The sequence below is a fragment of the Perca flavescens genome, chromosome 3 (genome assembly GCF_004354835.1).
Source record: "Perca flavescens isolate YP-PL-M2 chromosome 3, PFLA_1.0, whole genome shotgun sequence".
Lineage (NCBI taxonomy): Eukaryota > Metazoa > Chordata > Actinopteri > Perciformes > Percidae > Perca > Perca flavescens.
The window spans coordinates 13,410,658-13,429,495 of NC_041333.1; the positions used below are offsets into that span (position 1 = coordinate 13,410,658).

General features: G+C 42.5%; 1 protein-coding gene and 1 pseudogene across 1 annotated transcript; both read left to right on the plus strand.

The window, feature by feature from the left end:
- Window positions 1-823: 823 nt before the first annotated feature.
- On the plus strand, window positions 824-5,368 carry LOC114553093 (extracellular calcium-sensing receptor-like). Its single transcript, XM_028574216.1, has 8 exons — window positions 824-898; window positions 1,369-1,663; window positions 1,763-2,052; window positions 2,336-2,631; window positions 3,149-3,354; window positions 3,488-3,709; window positions 4,153-4,276; window positions 4,359-5,368. Exons 1-8 carry the CDS (start codon window positions 840-842, stop codon window positions 5,261-5,263), a joined length of 2,397 nt encoding a protein of 798 aa, XP_028430017.1. The 5' UTR covers window positions 824-839; the 3' UTR covers window positions 5,264-5,368.
- A 923-nt stretch (window positions 5,369-6,291) lies between these two features.
- LOC114552276 (extracellular calcium-sensing receptor-like) lies at window positions 6,292-17,952 on the plus strand (annotated as a pseudogene).
- Window positions 17,953-18,838: the final 886 nt, after the last annotated feature.

The following is an 18,838-nucleotide window of genomic DNA, read 5'->3' on the forward strand; positions in this document are numbered from 1 at the left end:
AAATATAAAATTAAGTAAATAAATAAAGTAAAAATCCACAAGATAAATGCGTGGTTCTTTCTCTTTCATAAAATGATTTCTATTTCAATAAAATTCCCATATACACATTATTTAATATGGGGTCAAACCACACAACCCATTAAAGGTGTGCATTTGTTAGGTGTAACTATAAAACCAGATACAAAAAGCAAAAAAGGTTTAAGGGTAGCACAAAATTAGGAAGATATCATGGCTCTGTTTTAAGGCTTTAGAAAATCTAGCCATGAGGGGAGACTTAGGTCAATCACAGTTCATATTAGAGAGACAGAGCATTCATATTGGCTGTTCTGCAGATGCATTGTCTGTGCAACAGAGAGGGGAGAGGGAGTTCTGCAGGAAGAGGTCTCAAATTCTGCCATTGTCTTAAATGCAGATTATCATGTACATGCAGCCTACAGAAAAGGCTTAGACATGAGTTCACTAAATACCACTGGAGAAGGCCATCCTCTCTCTGATGTACAGTAAACTGACGTACAGTAGAAGGAGGGAAGCTTTGTCTGAACATCTATAAAATACATGCAGTATGCCCACATCCAGATAGTTGAGGGATGGAGATCTCTGCTCTCTGTATTGGTCTGATCCTGTCTCTGGGTTTGTGTGAACTGAACTCAGCTCTTGCCTTGAATGGTTCTGAGGATGATCTTAAACAAAGGGCTGGGCTTACAGAGGATAGGACTGGTGCTGGGGTCAGCACTCAGACTTCATCTGTGAAATGTAATCTCCAGGGTACCACTCGTCTCCCTGTGTTCTCAATGGATGGTGACTACATTATTGGGGGTGTTTTCTCCATACACTACTATATGCAAACAGTGAAGCATAACTACACCGCCATGCCTGAGCCACTAAGATGCAGAGGAAGGTTAGTAAGATGGAGAAGTGGGGGATAAGAAGACGTTAGACTGTGTGGCGTAAGATATGTTTTGATATGATGTGCTTACAATCGTATTGGAAAGGTTTTGTGTGGTATTTAAAACTTTAAAAAGTTCATTAAATCCCAATTCAGTATTTGGCCGTATAAGATAAGATACACCTTTATTGGTGTTGTGTAAATTCCAGGTATTCTATTTAGAAAATAGTAGAGAATAATATATATGAAGAAGAAATATTTTTTTTGTATTTCTTAACTGACAATATGTGTTTAACAACGGATTTGTACATATTTACTGAAAAAATTAATACTTTAGATTTACTTGACTGTGTGTTGTGAATGTTGGACTGATATCTAATCCTGTCTTTTAGAATTTCACCTCACCCATATTATGTATTTTTGTAAAAATTGTGAATTGTAGGCCAAAAAATGTAAACAGTGACATGAGTGTCTGTGTTCAGCATTAACACCCGTGAACTGCACTTCTCACGTGCAATGATCTTCGCCATCGAGGAGATAAACAACAGCACGGAGCTGCTGCCGGGAATCAAACTTGGTTATCAGATCTACGACTCGTGCGCCTCGGTGCCCGTGGCGGTGCATGTGGCATTCCAGATTTCAAATGGCCTGGACCCGGTGTTTTACACCGGTGACAATTGCTCACAATCTGGTATGGTGATGGCTGTCGTTGGTGAGACTGGGTCCACGCCATCCATCAGCATCTCACGCATCATCGGGCCCTTTAACATTCCTCAAGTAAATATTTTGGATTTCTGGGAAACCTTTTGTAAGTTAGACCAGTACTGATTTCATTTGCCTGTCCCGGTAAATAATTACACTTTTGTGTCCCTTTAGGTGAGCCACTTTGCCACTTGTGCATGCCTGTCCGATAAGCAGCAGTACCCAAGTTTCTTCAGAACAATCCCTAGTGATCAGTTCCAGGCTGACGCGCTGGCCAAGCTGGTAAAACACTTCGGCTGGACTTGGATAGGTGCTGTCCGGTCAGATTCGGACTATGGCAATAATGGTATGGCGTCTTTTCTGGACGCAGCTCACAGAGAGGGGATCTGTGTGGAATACTCTGAATCTTTCTATCGGACCCACCCACGTAGCAGGATCCAGAGAGTAGCTGACGTTATCCGCAGGTTTGATGTTCCCTGTGTTAACACTGACCTTCTGCACACAAAAGCACAACATTGTTTAGGCAAAGATGGAAGATTGTTTTATTATATTAGTGAAAATTCAGGAAATGTATCTTTTTTTCATAACATTACATTCTCAAATGTATTACTGATATTGTTATCAATGAGACCAAATACTAAAGTATATCTAATGTTTGTATGAACTACCTTGATACATATTTAAAAATGCTAATTTAATATTTTTACTGATATAGGCCTAATGCAATGCACTTTAATTTCTCTCCAGGTCGACAGCTATGGTTGTTGTGGCATTTGCAGCCTCTGGAGACCTGAGGCTTCTGCTGGAGGAGCTGTTGCTTGAGCCTTCTCCACCTCGCCAGTGGATAGGCAGTGAAGCCTGGGTAACAAACGCAGACATGCTGAGGTTCAGCTTCTGTGCTGGAGCCATCGGATTTGGCATTGAGCGATCTGTCATCCCAGGTCTGAGAGACTTCTTGCTGGATCTCTCTCGCTCTAAAGTGGCTGCCTCTCCAGTGCTTACTGAGTTCTGGGAGGATGCATTCAACTGCAGGTTGGGAAAAAGTGAGAAAGTTGTATATAGACAGTCTCCAGGCCACCGAGCTCAATAAAGATTAAAAATTGTATTTACTAATGTGTATCAGTTAAAGTTTACAGATCTAATTAGGCTGTTACTGTATACTGAGAATTATTTCAAATAATTTTGTTTAACACATTAAAACACAGGTAGTTCATCAAAGGAAAAGATGTAGATTGTGTCAATGCGAGCTAGTATACATACTTAAAACAAATAGGCCTTACAAACTGAAACAGCAACTATAGAAATAAAAAAATAAATAGAAAAAGAAATGTCTGCAAAACAATGCTTTGAAATGTAATGTGAAGTTAGCATTTTTAATAAATAAATTACAACAATATAGATATTAGATTCTGCAAGCCATGTTTAGCAGGTTAAGAAAATCAAATATTAAATGATAATAATAATAATAATAATAATAATAATAATAATAATAATAATAATAATAATAATAATAATAATGAACACAAGAAAGAATGATAATGCTGTTGCTGTGTGTTTCAGGTGCAGCTACAGATGAGAGAGTGTGTGATGGAACTGAAGACATAAAGACGCTCCAGAGCCCGTACACTGACACATCTCAGCTCCGGATCACTAACATGGTATACAAGGCTGTTTATGCAATAGCTCATGCTATTCATAAAAGAGTGTGTCATAAAACAAATTCTACAACTGAGTGTGACAAACTCACCAGGATAGAGTCGAATGAGGTCAGTTGAATGTAAGGACAAACCCTGATCCCTTTTTTTGCCGTAATGTACTTTCTCTGAAATGAGATATTCATTTTATTTAACATTATTTAATTACTCTCCCTCACTGTTTTCCTTTATCTCATATTGACAGGTTCTTACTCAGCTGAAGAAAGTAAATTTTTCCCAAAATGGTTATGATGTGTCATTTGATGCCAATGGGGATCCTGTGGCCAGATATGAGCTGGTTAACTGGCAAAAAAGAGAAAGTGGCAACATTGAGATGGTGACAGTAGGGCACTATGATGCATCACTGCCGGTGGGCCAGAAGTTCCGTATCAACAGGAACATCACCTGGGTGGACGGTGGGACACAAGTAAGGAGCACAAAAGCAATAATTTTACATATTAAAATTTGGCGATCTTGAAGGATAGGTGCTTTTAGTCCATGTTTGTAAAGTCCATATTGGCTGTAAAGAAATTCCAAAGTTTCAATATTTTGAGAGTCCCCCTTTATATTTTCTTTAAAAACAGTGTATAAAAGATTGTAACTTTGGAAGATATCACTTAATTTGTCCAGTTCAGACTGCTGAAGCATTATATGAGCTTCAGTTAGATTTTGTCCCCCAGTAATTACATTGACATTGCTTTAGAAGGGGTTACAGTTTGGTTACAATGACCAATACACTTTTCACTACACATATTGACATATGGGTAATGTTTGAAGACAGACTTGGAAAAAATGTGAACCTATCCTTTAATCCTCAGAGTTTGAGAGCACACCTGAACATGTATGAGTTTGTTTCTCTCTATGTGCCAGGTTCCTGTGTCAGTGTGCACTAACAGCTGTTCTCCAGGAACTCGTAAAGTGCTGCAGAAAGGAAAACCCATCTGCTGTTACGATTGCATACCGTGTCCCGAGGGAGAGATTAGCAATGCTACAGGTATTTGTTTTTCTCCTAATCCATAGCCGATGTACTGTACAAAATGAAATATAGGCTACATTTTTTTGTTTTATTTTTTCAGATTCCCCTGATTGTTTTCCTTGCCCCAAGGAGTTCTGGCCTAATGCAGAGAGAGACACTTGTCTCCCCAAGCCTGTAGAGTTTCTTTCCTACAACGAGGTCCTAGGAATCATCCTGGCTACATTCTCAGTTGGTGGTGCCTGTCTGGCCATTATAACAGCGGCTGTGTTCTATCGTCACAGGACATCACCGATTGTCAGGGCCAACAACTCTGAGCTGAGCTTCCTGCTGCTCTTCTCCCTGACTCTATGTTTCTTATGTTCATTAACTTTCATTGGAGCACCCTCTGAGTGGTCCTGCATGCTGCGCCACACAACATTTGGAATCACCTTTGTCCTTTGTATGTCTTGTGTTCTTGGAAAAACAATAGTAGTGTTAATGGCCTTCAAAGCTACACTCCCAGGTAGTAATGTGATGAAATGGTTTGGTCCTCCACAGCAAAGAATGACTGTAGTGTCTTTCACGTTTATTCAAGTTTTAATATGTACTATTTGGTTGGTTCTTAGTCCCCCTTTTCCAATGAAAAACCTAACCATATACAAAAAGAGAATCATCCTGGAGTGTGCATTAGGCTCAGCTATTGGGTTCTGGGCTGTGCTCGGGTACATAGGCCTACTGGCTGTCTTTTGCTTTGTGTTAGCTGTCCTAGCTCGGAAATTACCTGATAATTTTAATGAAGCCAAGCTCATCACCTTCAGCATGCTGATATTCTGTGCAGTCTGGATCACCTTCATTCCTGCATATCTCAGCTCTCCTGGGAAATTTACTGTGGCTGTGGAGATATTTGCCATTCTGGCCTCCAGTTTTGGACTAATACTGTGTATATTTGCTCCAAAGTGTTTCATCATATTGTTTAAGCCAGAGAAGAACACCAAGAAACATGTAATGAACAAAAACCAATCCTAAGACATCTGAGGTTTGGGAATAGCTAAGATGGCAACATACAGTATAGAGCTTATACTGAGCACATCCAACACAGTCTTTATCCTGTTTTTTTGTGTGCATATCTTTATAATGTTATTGACTTATTTATGAATATTATTTGATCATGGGCTGAAAATATAAAATTAAGTAAATAAATAAAGCAAAAATTCACAAGATAAATGTGTGGTTCTTTCTCTTTCATAAAATGATTTCTATTTCAATAAAATTCCCATATACACATTATTTAATATGGGGTCAAACCACACAACCCATTAAAGGTGTGCATTTGTTAGGTGTAACTATAAAACCAGATACAAAAAGCAAAAAAGGTTTAAGGGTAGCACAAAATTAGGTAGATATCATGGCTCTGTTTTAAGGCTTTAGAAAATCTAGCCATGAGGGGAAACTTTGGTCAATCACAGTTCATATTAGAGAGATAGAGCATTCATATTGGCTGTTCTGCAGATGCATTGTCTGTGCAACAGAGAGGGGAGAGGGAGGGCTGCAGGAAGAGGTCTCAAAATCTGCCTTTGTTTTTTGTATTCCACCCACTGTAGCTTAAATGCAGATTTTCATGTACATGCAGCCTACAGAAAAGAATTAGACATGACTTAACCAAACACCACTGGAGAAGGCCATTCTCTCTCTGATGTATGGTAAACTGACGTACAGTAGAAGGAGGGTAGCTTTGTCTGAACATCTATAAAATACATGCAGTATGCCCACATCCAGATAGTTGAGGGATGGAGATCTCTGCTCTCTGTATTGGTCTGATCCTGTCTCTGGGTTTGTGTGAATTGAACTCAGCTCTTGCCTTGAATGGTTCTGAGGATGATGTTAAACAAAGGGCTGGGCTTACAGAGGATAGGACTGGTGCTGGGGTCAGCACTCAGATTTCATCTGTGAAATGTAAACTCCAGGGTACCACTCGTCTCCCTGCATTCTCAATGGATGGTGACTATGTTATTGGGGGTGTTTTCTCCATACACCACTACATGCAAACAGTGAAACATAACTACACCGCCATGCCTGAGCCACTAAGATGCACAGGAAGGTTAGTAAGAGGGAGAAGTGGGGGATAAGAAGATGTTAGACTGTGTGGTGATAGATATGTTTTGATATGATGTGCTTGGTACAATGGTACTGGAAAGGTTTTGTGTGGTATTAAAAACCATAAAAAGTTCATTAAATGCCTAATCATTATTTGGCCATATAACATAAGATAAGATACACCTTTATTGGTGTTGTGTAAATTCCAGGTATTCTATTCAGAAAATAGTAGAGAATAATATATATGAAAAATATTTTTTTTTTTGTATTTCTTAATTGACAATATGTGTTTAACAACGGATTTGTACATATTTACCGAAAAAAAAGTAATACTTTAGATTTAGTTGACTGTGTGTTTTGAATGTTGGACTGATATCTAATCCTGTGTTTTAGAATTTCACCTCACCCATATTATGTATTTTTGTAAAAATTGTGAATTGTAGGCTAAAATTCAAACAGTGACATGAGTGTCTGTGTTCAGCATGACAACCCGTGAACTGCGCTTCTCACGTGCAATGATCTTTGCCATCGAGGAGATAAACAACAGCACGGAGCTGCTGCCGGGAATCAAACTTGGTTATCAGATCTACGACTCGTGCGCCTCGGTGCCCGTGGCGGTGCATGTGGCATTCCAGATTTCAAATGGCCTGGACCCGGTGTTTTACACCGGTGACAATTGCTCACAATCTGGTATGGTGATGGCTGTCATTGGTGAGACTGGGTCCACGCCATCCATCAGCATCTCGCGCATCATCGGGCCGTTTAACATTCCTCAAGTAAATATTTTGGATTTCTGGGAAACCATTGGAAAATTAGGCCAGTGCTGATTTCATTTGCATGTCCCGGTAAATAATTACACTTTTCTTTTCCTTTAGGTGAGCCACTTTGCCACTTGTGCATGTCTGTCCAATAAGCAGCAGTACCCGAGTTTCTTCAGAACAATACCTAGTGATCAGTTCCAGGCTGACGCGCTGGCCAAGCTGGTAAAACACTTTGGCTGGACTTGGATAGGTGCTGTCCGGTCAGATTCGGACTATGGCAATAATGGTATGGCGTCTTTCCTGGACGCAGCACGCAAAGAGGGGATCTGTGTGGAATACTCTGAGTCTTTCTATCGGACCCACCCACGTAGCAGGTTCCAGAAAGTAGCTGACGTTATCCGCAGGTTTGATGTTCCCTGTGTTGACACTGACCTGCACACAAAAGAACAAAAAAAGTTCTGTTAAATAAATATTGGAACATTATAAATTATCTCAGTGGCAAATTGTAAATGTTTTTTTTTCATCACGTTTATTTATTACTGCTATTGTTATAATTTAGGAACTTAAATGTTTCTCCAGGTCGACAGCTATGGTTGTTGTGGCATTTGCAGCCTTTGGAGACCTGAGGCTTCTGCTGGAGGAGCTGTCACTCGAGCCATCTCCACCTCGCCAGTGGATAGGCAGTGAAGCCTGGGTAACAGACACAGAATTGCTGAGGTTCAGCTTCTGTGCTGGAGCCATCGGATTTGGCATTCAGAAATCTGTCATCCCAGGTCTGAGAGACTTCTTGCTGGATCTCTCTCCCTCTAAAGTGGCTGCCTCTCCAGTGCTTACTGAGTTCTGGGAGGATGCATTCAACTGCAGGCTGAGAAAAAGTGAGAAAGTTGTGCTGATTTTTGACATTGGACAGACATTCACAGTTGGATTGTTGTTGGTTATGTTATGTAGTTTTTAGATTCTCTCTGAGTGGAATCTCCTGTGTTAAAGACTCATCAGCTGTTTTAAGACCAAACCTCAGATTGAAAGGGAAATTACCGATATTGATCAAAGACATGAGGTGGACATAACGTGCATCTCATCTAAGTGAATAAACTCACTTGTTATGATTATCTTTCAGGAAAAATGTAGGCACTCTGCTGTCTTTGTGAAGATTATGTATGAACTTTGCTGCAGTGATTTCACAATGTCAACACTGAAGTCCTGAACACAAGCACACAGTAGACATTCTCCAGGTCTCCAAGCTAAAATGCTAATACATTTCTTAAATTTTTACTTATGTATTAGTTACAGTAAGTGTGAAGTTGTTATTATAGTGACAGTGATTTCTGATCATGTATTTGTTATCCACAACAATTACAGAGAAGTAGTCGTTGGCAAGGAAAATCTAGATCCCAGGCTCCCTCCAACAATGCTCATTAAGTATGTAAAAAAAAAAAGAAAATCATGCAATAAAATGAGATTCGAAATATTGCAAAGTTAAAACATAATGGTAAAATATATCATATATATATACAGTACAGGCCAAAGGTTTGGACACACCTTCTCATTCAATGCGTTTCCTTTTTATTTTCATGACTATTTACATTTTAGATTCTCACTGAAGGCATCAAAACTATGAATGAACACATATGGAATTATGTACTTAACAAAAAAGTGTGAAATAACTGAAAACATGTCTTATATTTTAGATTCTTCAAATTAGCCACCCTTTGCTTTTTTATTAATAAGTGACAAAATTCCACTAATTAACCCTGACAAAGCACACCTGTGAAGTGAAAACCATTCCAGGTGACTACCTCATGAAGCTCATTGAGAGAACACCAAGGGTTTGCAGAGTTATCAAAAAGGCAAAGGGTGGCTACTTTGAGGAATCTAAAATATAAGACATATTTTCAGTTATTTCACACTTTTTTGTTAAGTACATAATTCCATATGTGTTCATTCATAGTTTTGATGCCTTCAGTGAGAATCTACGATGCAAATAGTCATGAAAATAAAGGAAACACATTGAATGAGAAGGTGTGTCCAAACTTTTGGCCTGTACTGTATATATATATATATATATATATGTATATATATATATATATATATATATATATATATATATATATATGTGTGTGTTAGACAAAGGGTACAGTAATTGCAAAAAAGAATAAACTCTAATGTCAGCAGGCATGTAGTAAATGTATGCGTGATAAGAAGTTGTAAAGTATAAAGGTAAAGTGACAGTATAAACTATAAAAGGTAAAGGTAAAGTAACAGTATAAACTATGAAAGGTAAAGTGACAGTATAAAGGTAAAGTGACAGCATTGTAGTGATGAGCTCAAGAGTTCAGCAGTCTGATGGCCTTTGTGATGAAGCTGTCCCTGAGCCTGGTAGTGCAGGACCAGATGCTGCTGTTTGGCAAGATAATTGGAACAAAAAAGAACAAAAAACATGAAAGAAACTGATAATTTAAAGGCTAAAAAACACCTTTCTCTGTCTCTGTATGTTTCAGGTGCAACCACAGATGAGAGAGTGTGTGATGGAACTGAAGACATAAAGACGCTCCAGAGTCCGTACACTGACACATCTCAGCTCCGGATCACTAATATGGTATACAAGGCTGTTTATGCAATAGCTCATGCCATTCATAAAGCAGTGTGCCAGAAAACAAATTCTACAACTCAGTGTGACAAATTCACCAGGATAGAATCCAAGGAGGTCAGTTGAACATAAATGAAAACCCCAATGCCCTTTGTTGTTTTAATTTCTGAAATTAGGTGTTTGTTTTATTTAACATTATTTAATTGCTCTCCCACACTGTTTTCCTTTATCTCATCTTGACAGGTTCTTACTCAGCTGAAGAAAGTACATTTTTCCCGAAATGGGTATGATGTGTCATTTGATGCCAATGGTGATCCTGTGGCCAGATATGAGATGGTTAACTGGCAAAAAAGTGAGACTGGCAGCATTGAGATGGTGACAGTAGGACAATACGATGCATCACTGCCGGTGGGTCAGAAGTTCCGTATCAACAGGAACATCACCTGGGTGGACGGTGGGACACAAGTAAGGAGCACAAAAGCGAAACAAGCTACAATGTAAGTTAATATGGCAATTGTCCAGCATGTATCTACCTTCACAAAAGTCTTTAAACTTTTCCAACCATCACAACTCTAGTTTTGGTTGAAATTAGCAAATAGTTTACTGATTTACAAGTGAAAATATGTTGGCTCTATACACGTTAAAAGTATTGCTTTTTTAAATGGAGTCTGGTGGGTTTAGCGCTAGTGACTTCAGAGCGGTTTCTGGTTAAACAGAAAGGTCTCAAAGAGGTTTTAAAGGTCTATCTCTGAAGGTATCCTTTCCATAATGTTGTTGGACACTCAGAATATTAATCAGAGCCTGTCAGTGGCAAAACGAGCACTTTTGTGAAGGTATACACAAGCTGGACAATTGCCCTATTAACTTACATTGTAGCTTGTTTCGCTGCTGCCAACTGCAGCGATCTTGCTTAATACTGGAAACATTTCAAACATTGTTGTTCCCATAAGTCACTTAGACACAAAATCATAGGAAAATAGGGTACTGGTTGAAAAAAAAACAGTACCTTACCCTCTAAAAGCTGTTGCTATTGGGTTTATCCCACGCGCATGCGCGATCGTGAAGATGTTTTTGCACCCCTGTGCCCTGCACGGGTCTCTCTTACGTCCTGAGTCACTGTATATTACAGCTGCAAGACCAGAGATCTGCTCCCAAAATCAGTATTTTTCTTCAGCCAATATTAGTGAAGCAGGTGGCCCGGATCTTAGAGAGCTATGCCTATACTCATAGAATCTGGAGTTATAATACATAACTATCGTTCCATTTCGTATAGGCTTCGCCCTGTTAAGAGCTGTTGCTATTGGGTTAAGGGTGAAGCTGATGTAGTCAATGCCACCTGTGACACCAAAATCCACAAGCAGATAGCATAGACTACCTCCTCTTCCTTCTTCCACTGTACAGGTTTTGTTATGTAACACAATTATATTGTTTGCTTAAAAACCTGATAGGCTATCCCCATGACTGGCCTGCTTAATGTTGTGAGTTTGGATAAGACCGAGTGAATCATGGGGACACATCGCGCAATGAAAGCTGATAAAAAAAGGCACAGAGATGCCCAAGACACCATTGCGCAGATGTCAGCCACTGTCATATCTCTTAGGAGGGGCCATGGGTGTAATGCTCTCATGGAGTGTGCCGCGATGCCACTCTCTAATAGAAAAGCAGGACGGTGAGACCGACAGCGCACATTAGTCACTCACTCTCCTTGCCGACATCAAGGCTATGAGGAGCGCTGTTGTCAGGAACAACATTCTGAGAGAACTGTGCCAGAGAACCCCCGAGCCCGGAGCACTGGAATTAAATCCCATAAAAGGTGCTTGAGAAAGCACAACAGGTTTCTGTCGTCTGATCCCCTTCAACAAACGCTTCACTAAGGGATGTGCAAAAACCCCATCTCTCTCCACTGTCCTTGTGGCACCACGAAAAAGGCTGCAACATATTTAAAAACTTAGCCAAGTCATTATCCAGTAGGTTAAAACAAGAGGCAGAGGACACAAGGTGGTGTCCGAGCCTTTCTCCACACACCAGCACCAGAAAGGGGAACGCCGTTAAGCGTAACACGCTGAATGAATAAGGCAGCTAGTCATTCTTAAGATCTGTGTATTCACATACAGCATATTGGCTCACACAGTGGGCTCTGCTGTTACAGATCAACATACCCGATTTAACCACAGGATGGAGCTTTTGCCTAAGTAATGCGATAAGACACCCTAACCTCTCCAAACGCTCCCGTTCATCGACCAGGGCAACAGCCATTGGCTTATCACTGCGGGATGGTAGATTGCACAGTCCAGCTGCAACAGTGTATCCCTGTGCCATATGGCAGCTGGCATGATGATGACGTCCCCCCGAGTCGGGAACCATGGTGCGCTCGTGTGTTCTAGTGCCACTAGAATGGCCGCCAGGTTCTCTTCCTGAATGTGCGGAAAAACGAGACCAGTCTCGCGCCTTCAAAAAGAACCACAGTGCGCACTATGCCTTCTCTCGTGAGGTGAACAGATCCATTTTCGCCATCCCAACCTGTTCCACAGCATCTGAATGAGAGTGGGATCTAATTTCCGCTCGTTGTGAGAAGCAAATCAGGTCTGTCGCGCGGTTTAGTAACCCCGGAGTGTACGCCACTCTGATTAAGAGCAGGTGTCTGTGTGACCTTAGCAACAGGCTCCTGGCTATTTCTAATAGCTAGCTGAGTGTACCTGCCACTATGACATTGTCTGTTCTTATTGACACGTCTACCTGACTGACTCAGAGCAAAGTGTTTCAGCACTTTAGCACCGTGGCATGCTCCAGGCAATCTGAAGAGATCACCAACAGACACATCACTGACAGCGCTGACACCACCCTGTGAGGCGCAATGTGTGACGACGGAGAGTTTAATGCATCCAGCCTGGTTTTCGTAATGGCAGTTTATGTCCACACCAGATAAACTACCGCCTGTGAGGGGATCAGCGAACCCTTTGCCAGTTTATTGCAAATTTTGTGTTTGTAGATGCTGCACAGCCTCCACTGTGTGGAGTGCAGCTCTCTTTGAGGGTGTTGTTTACATGTGAGAAATTACGTGTTTGAACTGTTTGGCCTTTCATGCTTGAGGATTAGGTCTAACAGAACGCTATCTCCTACACTATCCCCTCTGCGTAATGGCTGAAAAACCGCCTTGATAGGGTGCATGATGGGCCACAGAGCAGCCGAATGGCAGCTGGATGTGTTTTGAACTCCCAGGAAGGACGCAACAACGGGCGCAGGGGCACACAACAACGGGGAAATGAAACGCCACAACGGGGAAATAAAACGCCACAATAACGGGATGGTTATGGTTAGGAAAAAAGGAAAGGAACCGTCACACGCGGGACACGCCGACAAAGGAACTGCAACACACGGGACGCGATCCCCGGTCTCCCGGGTGAAAGTCCTGTGTTTTCTGACCCATCCACCACCCCAACCAACTGCCTTGGGCGGCCTTTCGCCTTATCAATACTACTCGCTACCGTCAGCGTTCTGGGATCACAAAATATGCTTCCCATTAAAATGCATTGCTTTCAATTTCGTAATCGCCACACGAAAAAAACGCCACTTACGTTTCCTGTCCACGACTTAATAGATTACATAACGTAACTATATAACGAACTGCCATGAGACCTGGCTGGGTGAACAGGGAGTGTCTGGGGTGTGAGGTGTCCTGACTGATGTCTGTGGCCCGTGTGAGAAGACGGCTTGAGTATAGTTCACTCAGGTTAGGTAGGGGGGAGCCAATTATTCTCTCAGCCGTCTTGACAACCCGCTGCAGGTCCTTTCTTTCTGTTGCAGTGCAGCTGGAGTGCCACACGGTGCAGCAGTATGTCTGGGTGCTCTCAATTGTGCAGCAATAAAAGCGCGTCAGGAGTTCCTGAGGGAGCCCATTCCGCTTCAGGGTCCTCAGGAAGAACATCTTCTGCTGGGCTTTTTTAATGGTATGGGAGGTGTTCTGGCTCCAGGTCAGGTCCTCTGCAATGTGCATTCCCAGGAACTTAAAGCTTGCCACCCCTCTCCACCTCCTTCCATTGTGGTTTATTTTGTTCCTTCTGTAGTCAATTATTATTTCTTTTGTCTTCTTGGTGTTGAGGTTGAGGTCGTTGTCCGTGCACAGGTGTGTGAGCAACCCGGTCTCATGCCAGGTCGTGTAATAGTCACGTTATTTTGATTCATAAATTTGTGTACAGGTTACGATTTTTACGTTTTTTTCGTGTATATGCAACGACTTATTTTGACGTTTTTTTCGTGTATATGCAACGACTTTTGAACGTGTACAGGTGACGCTTTTCGAACCTGCTCTGGGGGACGCGACAACGGGGAAATGAAGCGCCGCACGCCAGCCAAAACAACGGGATGGGCCGCCACTCGCGGGCCGCTACTTGCAGGACAACATCCACGGGCGCAGGGGCACACAACAACGGGAAAATGAAACGTGACAATGGGGAAATGAAACGCCACAATAACTGGACGGTTGTGGTTAGGAAAAAAAAAGAATGGGGAAAGGAACCGTCACACGCGGGACACCGACAAAGGAACTGCAACACGCGGGACAAAGGTACTGCAACACGCGGGACGCGATCCCCGATCTCCAGGGTAAAAGTCCTGTGTTTTCTGACCCATCCACCACCCCAACCAACCTCCTTGCGCGGCCTTTTGCCTTATCAATACTACTCGCTACCGTTAGAGTTCTGGGATCACAAAATATGCTTCCCATTAAAATGCATTGCTTTCAATTTCGTAATCGGCACACAAAAAAAAAGGCATTTACGTAACCTGTCCACGACTTAATAGATTAAAATAAGGTAACTATATAACGACCTGCCGTGAGACCTGGCTGGTGTGAGGGCTGTGTGCAGTGCTACGGAGATGGTGTCATCAGTGCATCTGTTGGTCCTGTATGCAAATTGATGTTGATCGAGGTCAGTAGGGATGCGGGCCTTGATGTGGGGCAGTACCAGTCTCTCAAACCATTTCATGAGCACTGGCGTGAGAGCCACTAGCCGGTAATTATTCAGGCTTGTGATGGCTGAGGTTTTGGGTACAGGGATTATAGTGGCGGTTTTCAAACAGGTGGGGACTATGGCTTGCTGTAGTGACAGGTTAAAAATGCGTGTGAATACTGGAGCGAGCTGGTCAGCACATTCCTTCAGCACTCGTCGTGGAACCCCATCAGGCCCCGTTGCTTTATTGCAGTTGATGTTGTGTAGTGCTCTCTTTACCTGGTAGGTCAGAAGAGTGAGCGGCTGGTCGCTCTCTGAGGAGGTGGTGCTTGTATGTGGGTCCGGTCCCCTGTTGGAGCTAGAGCTGGAGTCTTCAAAGTGGGCGAAGAAGGTGTTTAGCTGGTCTGGGAGAGAGGAGTCAGTTGAAGTGGGGTTACTGTTGCTCAGTTTGTAGCCAGTAATGTTCTTTACACCCTGCCACATTGCATGGGGGTTGTTGTCATTGAAGTTGTCCTCAATGCGTTGTTTGTACTTCCGCTTTGCAGATGTGATGCCTCTGTGTAGGTTGGCCCTCGCCCTCCTGTACTCCTCCTTGTCCCCTGATCTCAGCACTGTGTCCTCCAGTTGGGATGAGGATCAGCATCTCTAAATCTGAGGCCATGGTTCTCAGCAGGAAACCGATGGAGGTAGGGAATGAGTCCTTACCCCAAGTGAAGGAGTTCAAGTACCTTTGGGTTTTGTTTGCGAGTGAGGGGACAATGGAGCGGGAGATTGGTCGGAGAATCGGCGCAGCGGGTGCGGTATTACATTCAATTTATCGCACCGTTGTGACGAAAAGAGAGCTGAGCCAGAAGGCAAAGCTCTCGATCTACCGGTCAGTTTTCGTTCCTACCCTCACCTATGGTCATGAAGGCTGGGTCATGACCGAAAGAACGAGATCCAGGGTACAAGCGGCCCAAATGAGTTTCCTCAGGAGGGTGGCTGGCGTCTCCCTTAGAGATAGGGTGAGAAGCTCAGTCATCCGTGAGGAGCTCGGAGTAGAGCCGCTGGGCACTTCCCTAGGGAGGTGTTCCAGGCACGTCCAGCTGGGAGGAGGCCTCGGGGAAGACCCAGGACTAGGTGGAGGGATTATATCTCCAACCTGGCCTGGGAACGCCTCGGGATCCCCCAGTCGGAGCTGGTTAATGTTGCTCGGGAAAGGGAAGTTTGGGGTCCCCTGCTGGAGCTGCTCCCCCCGCGACCCGATACCGGATAAGCGGACGAAGATGGATGGATTTCTTACTCACTGTAACTTTTATTGTTGTATTTGTATATTATTATATTTTAGCCTGTTTTATTTTAATCATGACCGTTTTTAATTGCTCTTTAATGTTTCATGTAAAGCACTTTAAATTGCCTTGTTGCTGAATGGTGCTGTAGAAATAAAGTTGCCTTGCCTTTCAACCTCAGCCTGTCAGTCAGCCCCCAGGGCATAGAAACCACTGTTGTGCCTGCTCGTGTCATAGGAAGTGTAACGTCAACAGCACCGCGACCGCTTTCGGATCGCCACCACTTTATCGGCATTGCCGTGACTTACTGTGACTTCAACAAAACTACAGAGCCGACGTTGCTCCGTCCGCACCTCTGCGCGCGCTGTCGGACCTCTGCTCTCTGTCAACGTGCAGAGAGGACAGATAAGCTTGCGCTTACTCTCAAGTACCGAAATTTGGCACGGTTTGATTTCACGTGAACCAATACTCAGTAGTACCGACGTGATTCGGTTGGTACCGGTAAAAGTACCAAGTTCGGTACCCAACCCTACAGGTAGTGGAGTGCGAAATCACAGCCTGCGAAGCCAAAAGAGCAGGCCATAACGTCTACCTCTTCTCCTCCGTCGTTTCCCTGCATGGGCCACGGTGAGCACCCCTTTGACGAGAATGTCCAATAAATTCACGGAAGACGCAAGTAAAATGGGAACTAAGTACAATGATGTTGTTTCCCTAATGTTCATGAGCTCATCTCTGGTGAAAAAGCTCTGGGTATTGCAGCAGAAAACAAAACAGAGTGCACCGAATTACTGAAGCGCCCGCAATCAAGCCTCATTTTAGCTTCACCTGAACTATTGAACACAGTTACTTCGACAATACACATATTGACACGTAAGTATTATTTGAAGAAATTAAAAAGTTTTGTAGCGTTTGTTCATCTCTACTGTATGTGCCAGGTTCCTGTGTCAGTGTGCACGGACAGCTGTTCTCCAGGAACTCGTAAAGTGCTGCAGAAAGGAAAACCCATCTGCTGTTATGATTGTTTACCGTGTCCTGAAGGAGAGATTAGCAATGCTACAGGTATTTTCTTCTCCTAATCCATAGCCAGCGTACTGTAAAACATCAAATATACATTACGACGGGTAAAAGCCCTTTTTGTTTCATTTTTTTCAGATTCCCCTGATTGTTTCCCTTGCCCCAAGGAGTTCTGGCCTAATGCAGAGAGAGACACTTGTCTCCCCAAGCCTGTAGAGTTTCTTTCCTACAACGAGGTCCTAGGAATCATCCTGGCTACATTCTCAGTTGGTGGTGCCTGTCTGGCCATTATAACAGCGGCTGTGTTCTATCGTCACAGGACGTCACCGATTGTCAGGGCCAACAACTCTGAGCTGAGCTTCCTGCTGCTCTTCTCCCTGACACTATGTTTCTTATGTTCATTAACTTTCATTGGAGCACCCTCTGAGTGGTCCTGCATGCTGCGCCACACAGCATTTGGAATCACCTTCGTCCTCTGTATGTCTTGTGTTCTTGGAAAAACAATAGTAGTGTTAATGGCCTTCAAAGCTACACTCCCAGGTAGTAATGCCATGAAATGGTTTGGTCCTCCACAGCAAAGAATGACTGTAGTGTCTTTCACGTTTATTCAAGTTTTAATATGTACAATTTGGTTAGTTGTTAGTCCCCCTTTTCCAATGAAAAACCTAACCATATACAAAAGAGAATCATCCTGGAGTGTGCATTAGGCTCAGCTATTGGGTTCTGGGCTGTGCTCGGGTACATAGGCCTACTGGCTGTCTTTTGCTTTGTGTTAGCTGTCCTAGCTCGGAAATTACCTGATAATTTTAATGAAGCCAAGCTCATCACCTTCAGCATGCTGATATTCTGTGCAGTCTGGATCACTTTTATTCCTGCATATCTCAGCTCTCCTGGGAAATTTACTGTTGCTGTGGAGATATTTGCCATTCTGGCCTCCAGTTTTGGACTAATACTGTGTATATTTGCTCCAAAGTGTTTCATCATATTGTTTAAGCCAGAGAAAAACACCAAGAAACATTTAATGAACAAAAATCAATTCTAAGACTTCTGAGGTTTGGAAATAGTTATGATGGCAACATACAAAATAAAGCTTATGCTGTGCACGTCAAACACAGGCTTAGTCTTGTTGATTTTAAATTGTTTTTCTCTTTACATTCAACATTTTCACATTTTTTAATAGTCTCTTTGTGAATTTCCTAATATGGTATCATCTTATTTTGCAAAGATTGTTTCATTGTGGGCTTGACATTTAAAATTAAGTGAATAAAACAAGTACAAATTCACAAGATAAAAATGTGTCTCTATTTTATAAAATAATTTATATTTCAATATTATTTTCATACACGCATTATTTCATATGGAACTAAAATAGTTAAAATTAAAAATGAATGACAATATCTCAAATTGAATAATCAAATGCAAAATATTTTCCTTTAGTAAATCTAGCCATAAGGGGAGACTTTGGTCAAGCACAGGTCATTTCAGAGGGACTGTTCTGCAGATGCATTGTCTGTGCAACAGAGAGGAGAGGAGTGCTGCAAGAAGACGTCTCTGCTTCAAATTCTGGCGTTGTTATTGTTGCATTCTACCCAATGCAGCTTCAATGCAGATTACATTATACATGCAGCCAACCGAAAAGACTTAGACATGAGATAATCGAACACCTCTGGATAAGGCTTTCCTCTCTCTGATGTACAGTAAACTGACGTACAGTAGAAGGAGGGAAGCTTAAAAACATCTGCAGTATAACCACATGCTGACAGTTGAGGGATGGAGATCTATGTATTGGCCTGATCCTGTCTCTGGGTTTGTGTGAACTGAACTCAGATGGTTCTGAGGATGATGTCAAACAAAGGGCTGGGATTACAGAGGATAGGACTGGTGCTGTGGTCAGCATATAGACTTCATCTGTGAAATGTAAGCTCCAA

What these genes read in the sequence shown, in the direction of transcription:
- LOC114553093 (XM_028574216.1), top strand. Translation starts at nt 840, where the DNA reads ATGCAAACAGTGAAGCATAACTACACCGCCATGCCTGAGCCACTAAGA. An exon ending in CCAGGATAGAGTCGAATGAG is followed by an intron (nt 3,355 to 3,487) that starts GTCAGTTGAATG and finishes TCATATTGACAG; the next exon opens with GTTCTTACTCAGCTGAAGAA. An exon ending in GGGTGGACGGTGGGACACAA is followed by an intron (nt 3,710 to 4,152) that starts GTAAGGAGCACA and finishes TCTATGTGCCAG; the next exon opens with GTTCCTGTGTCAGTGTGCAC.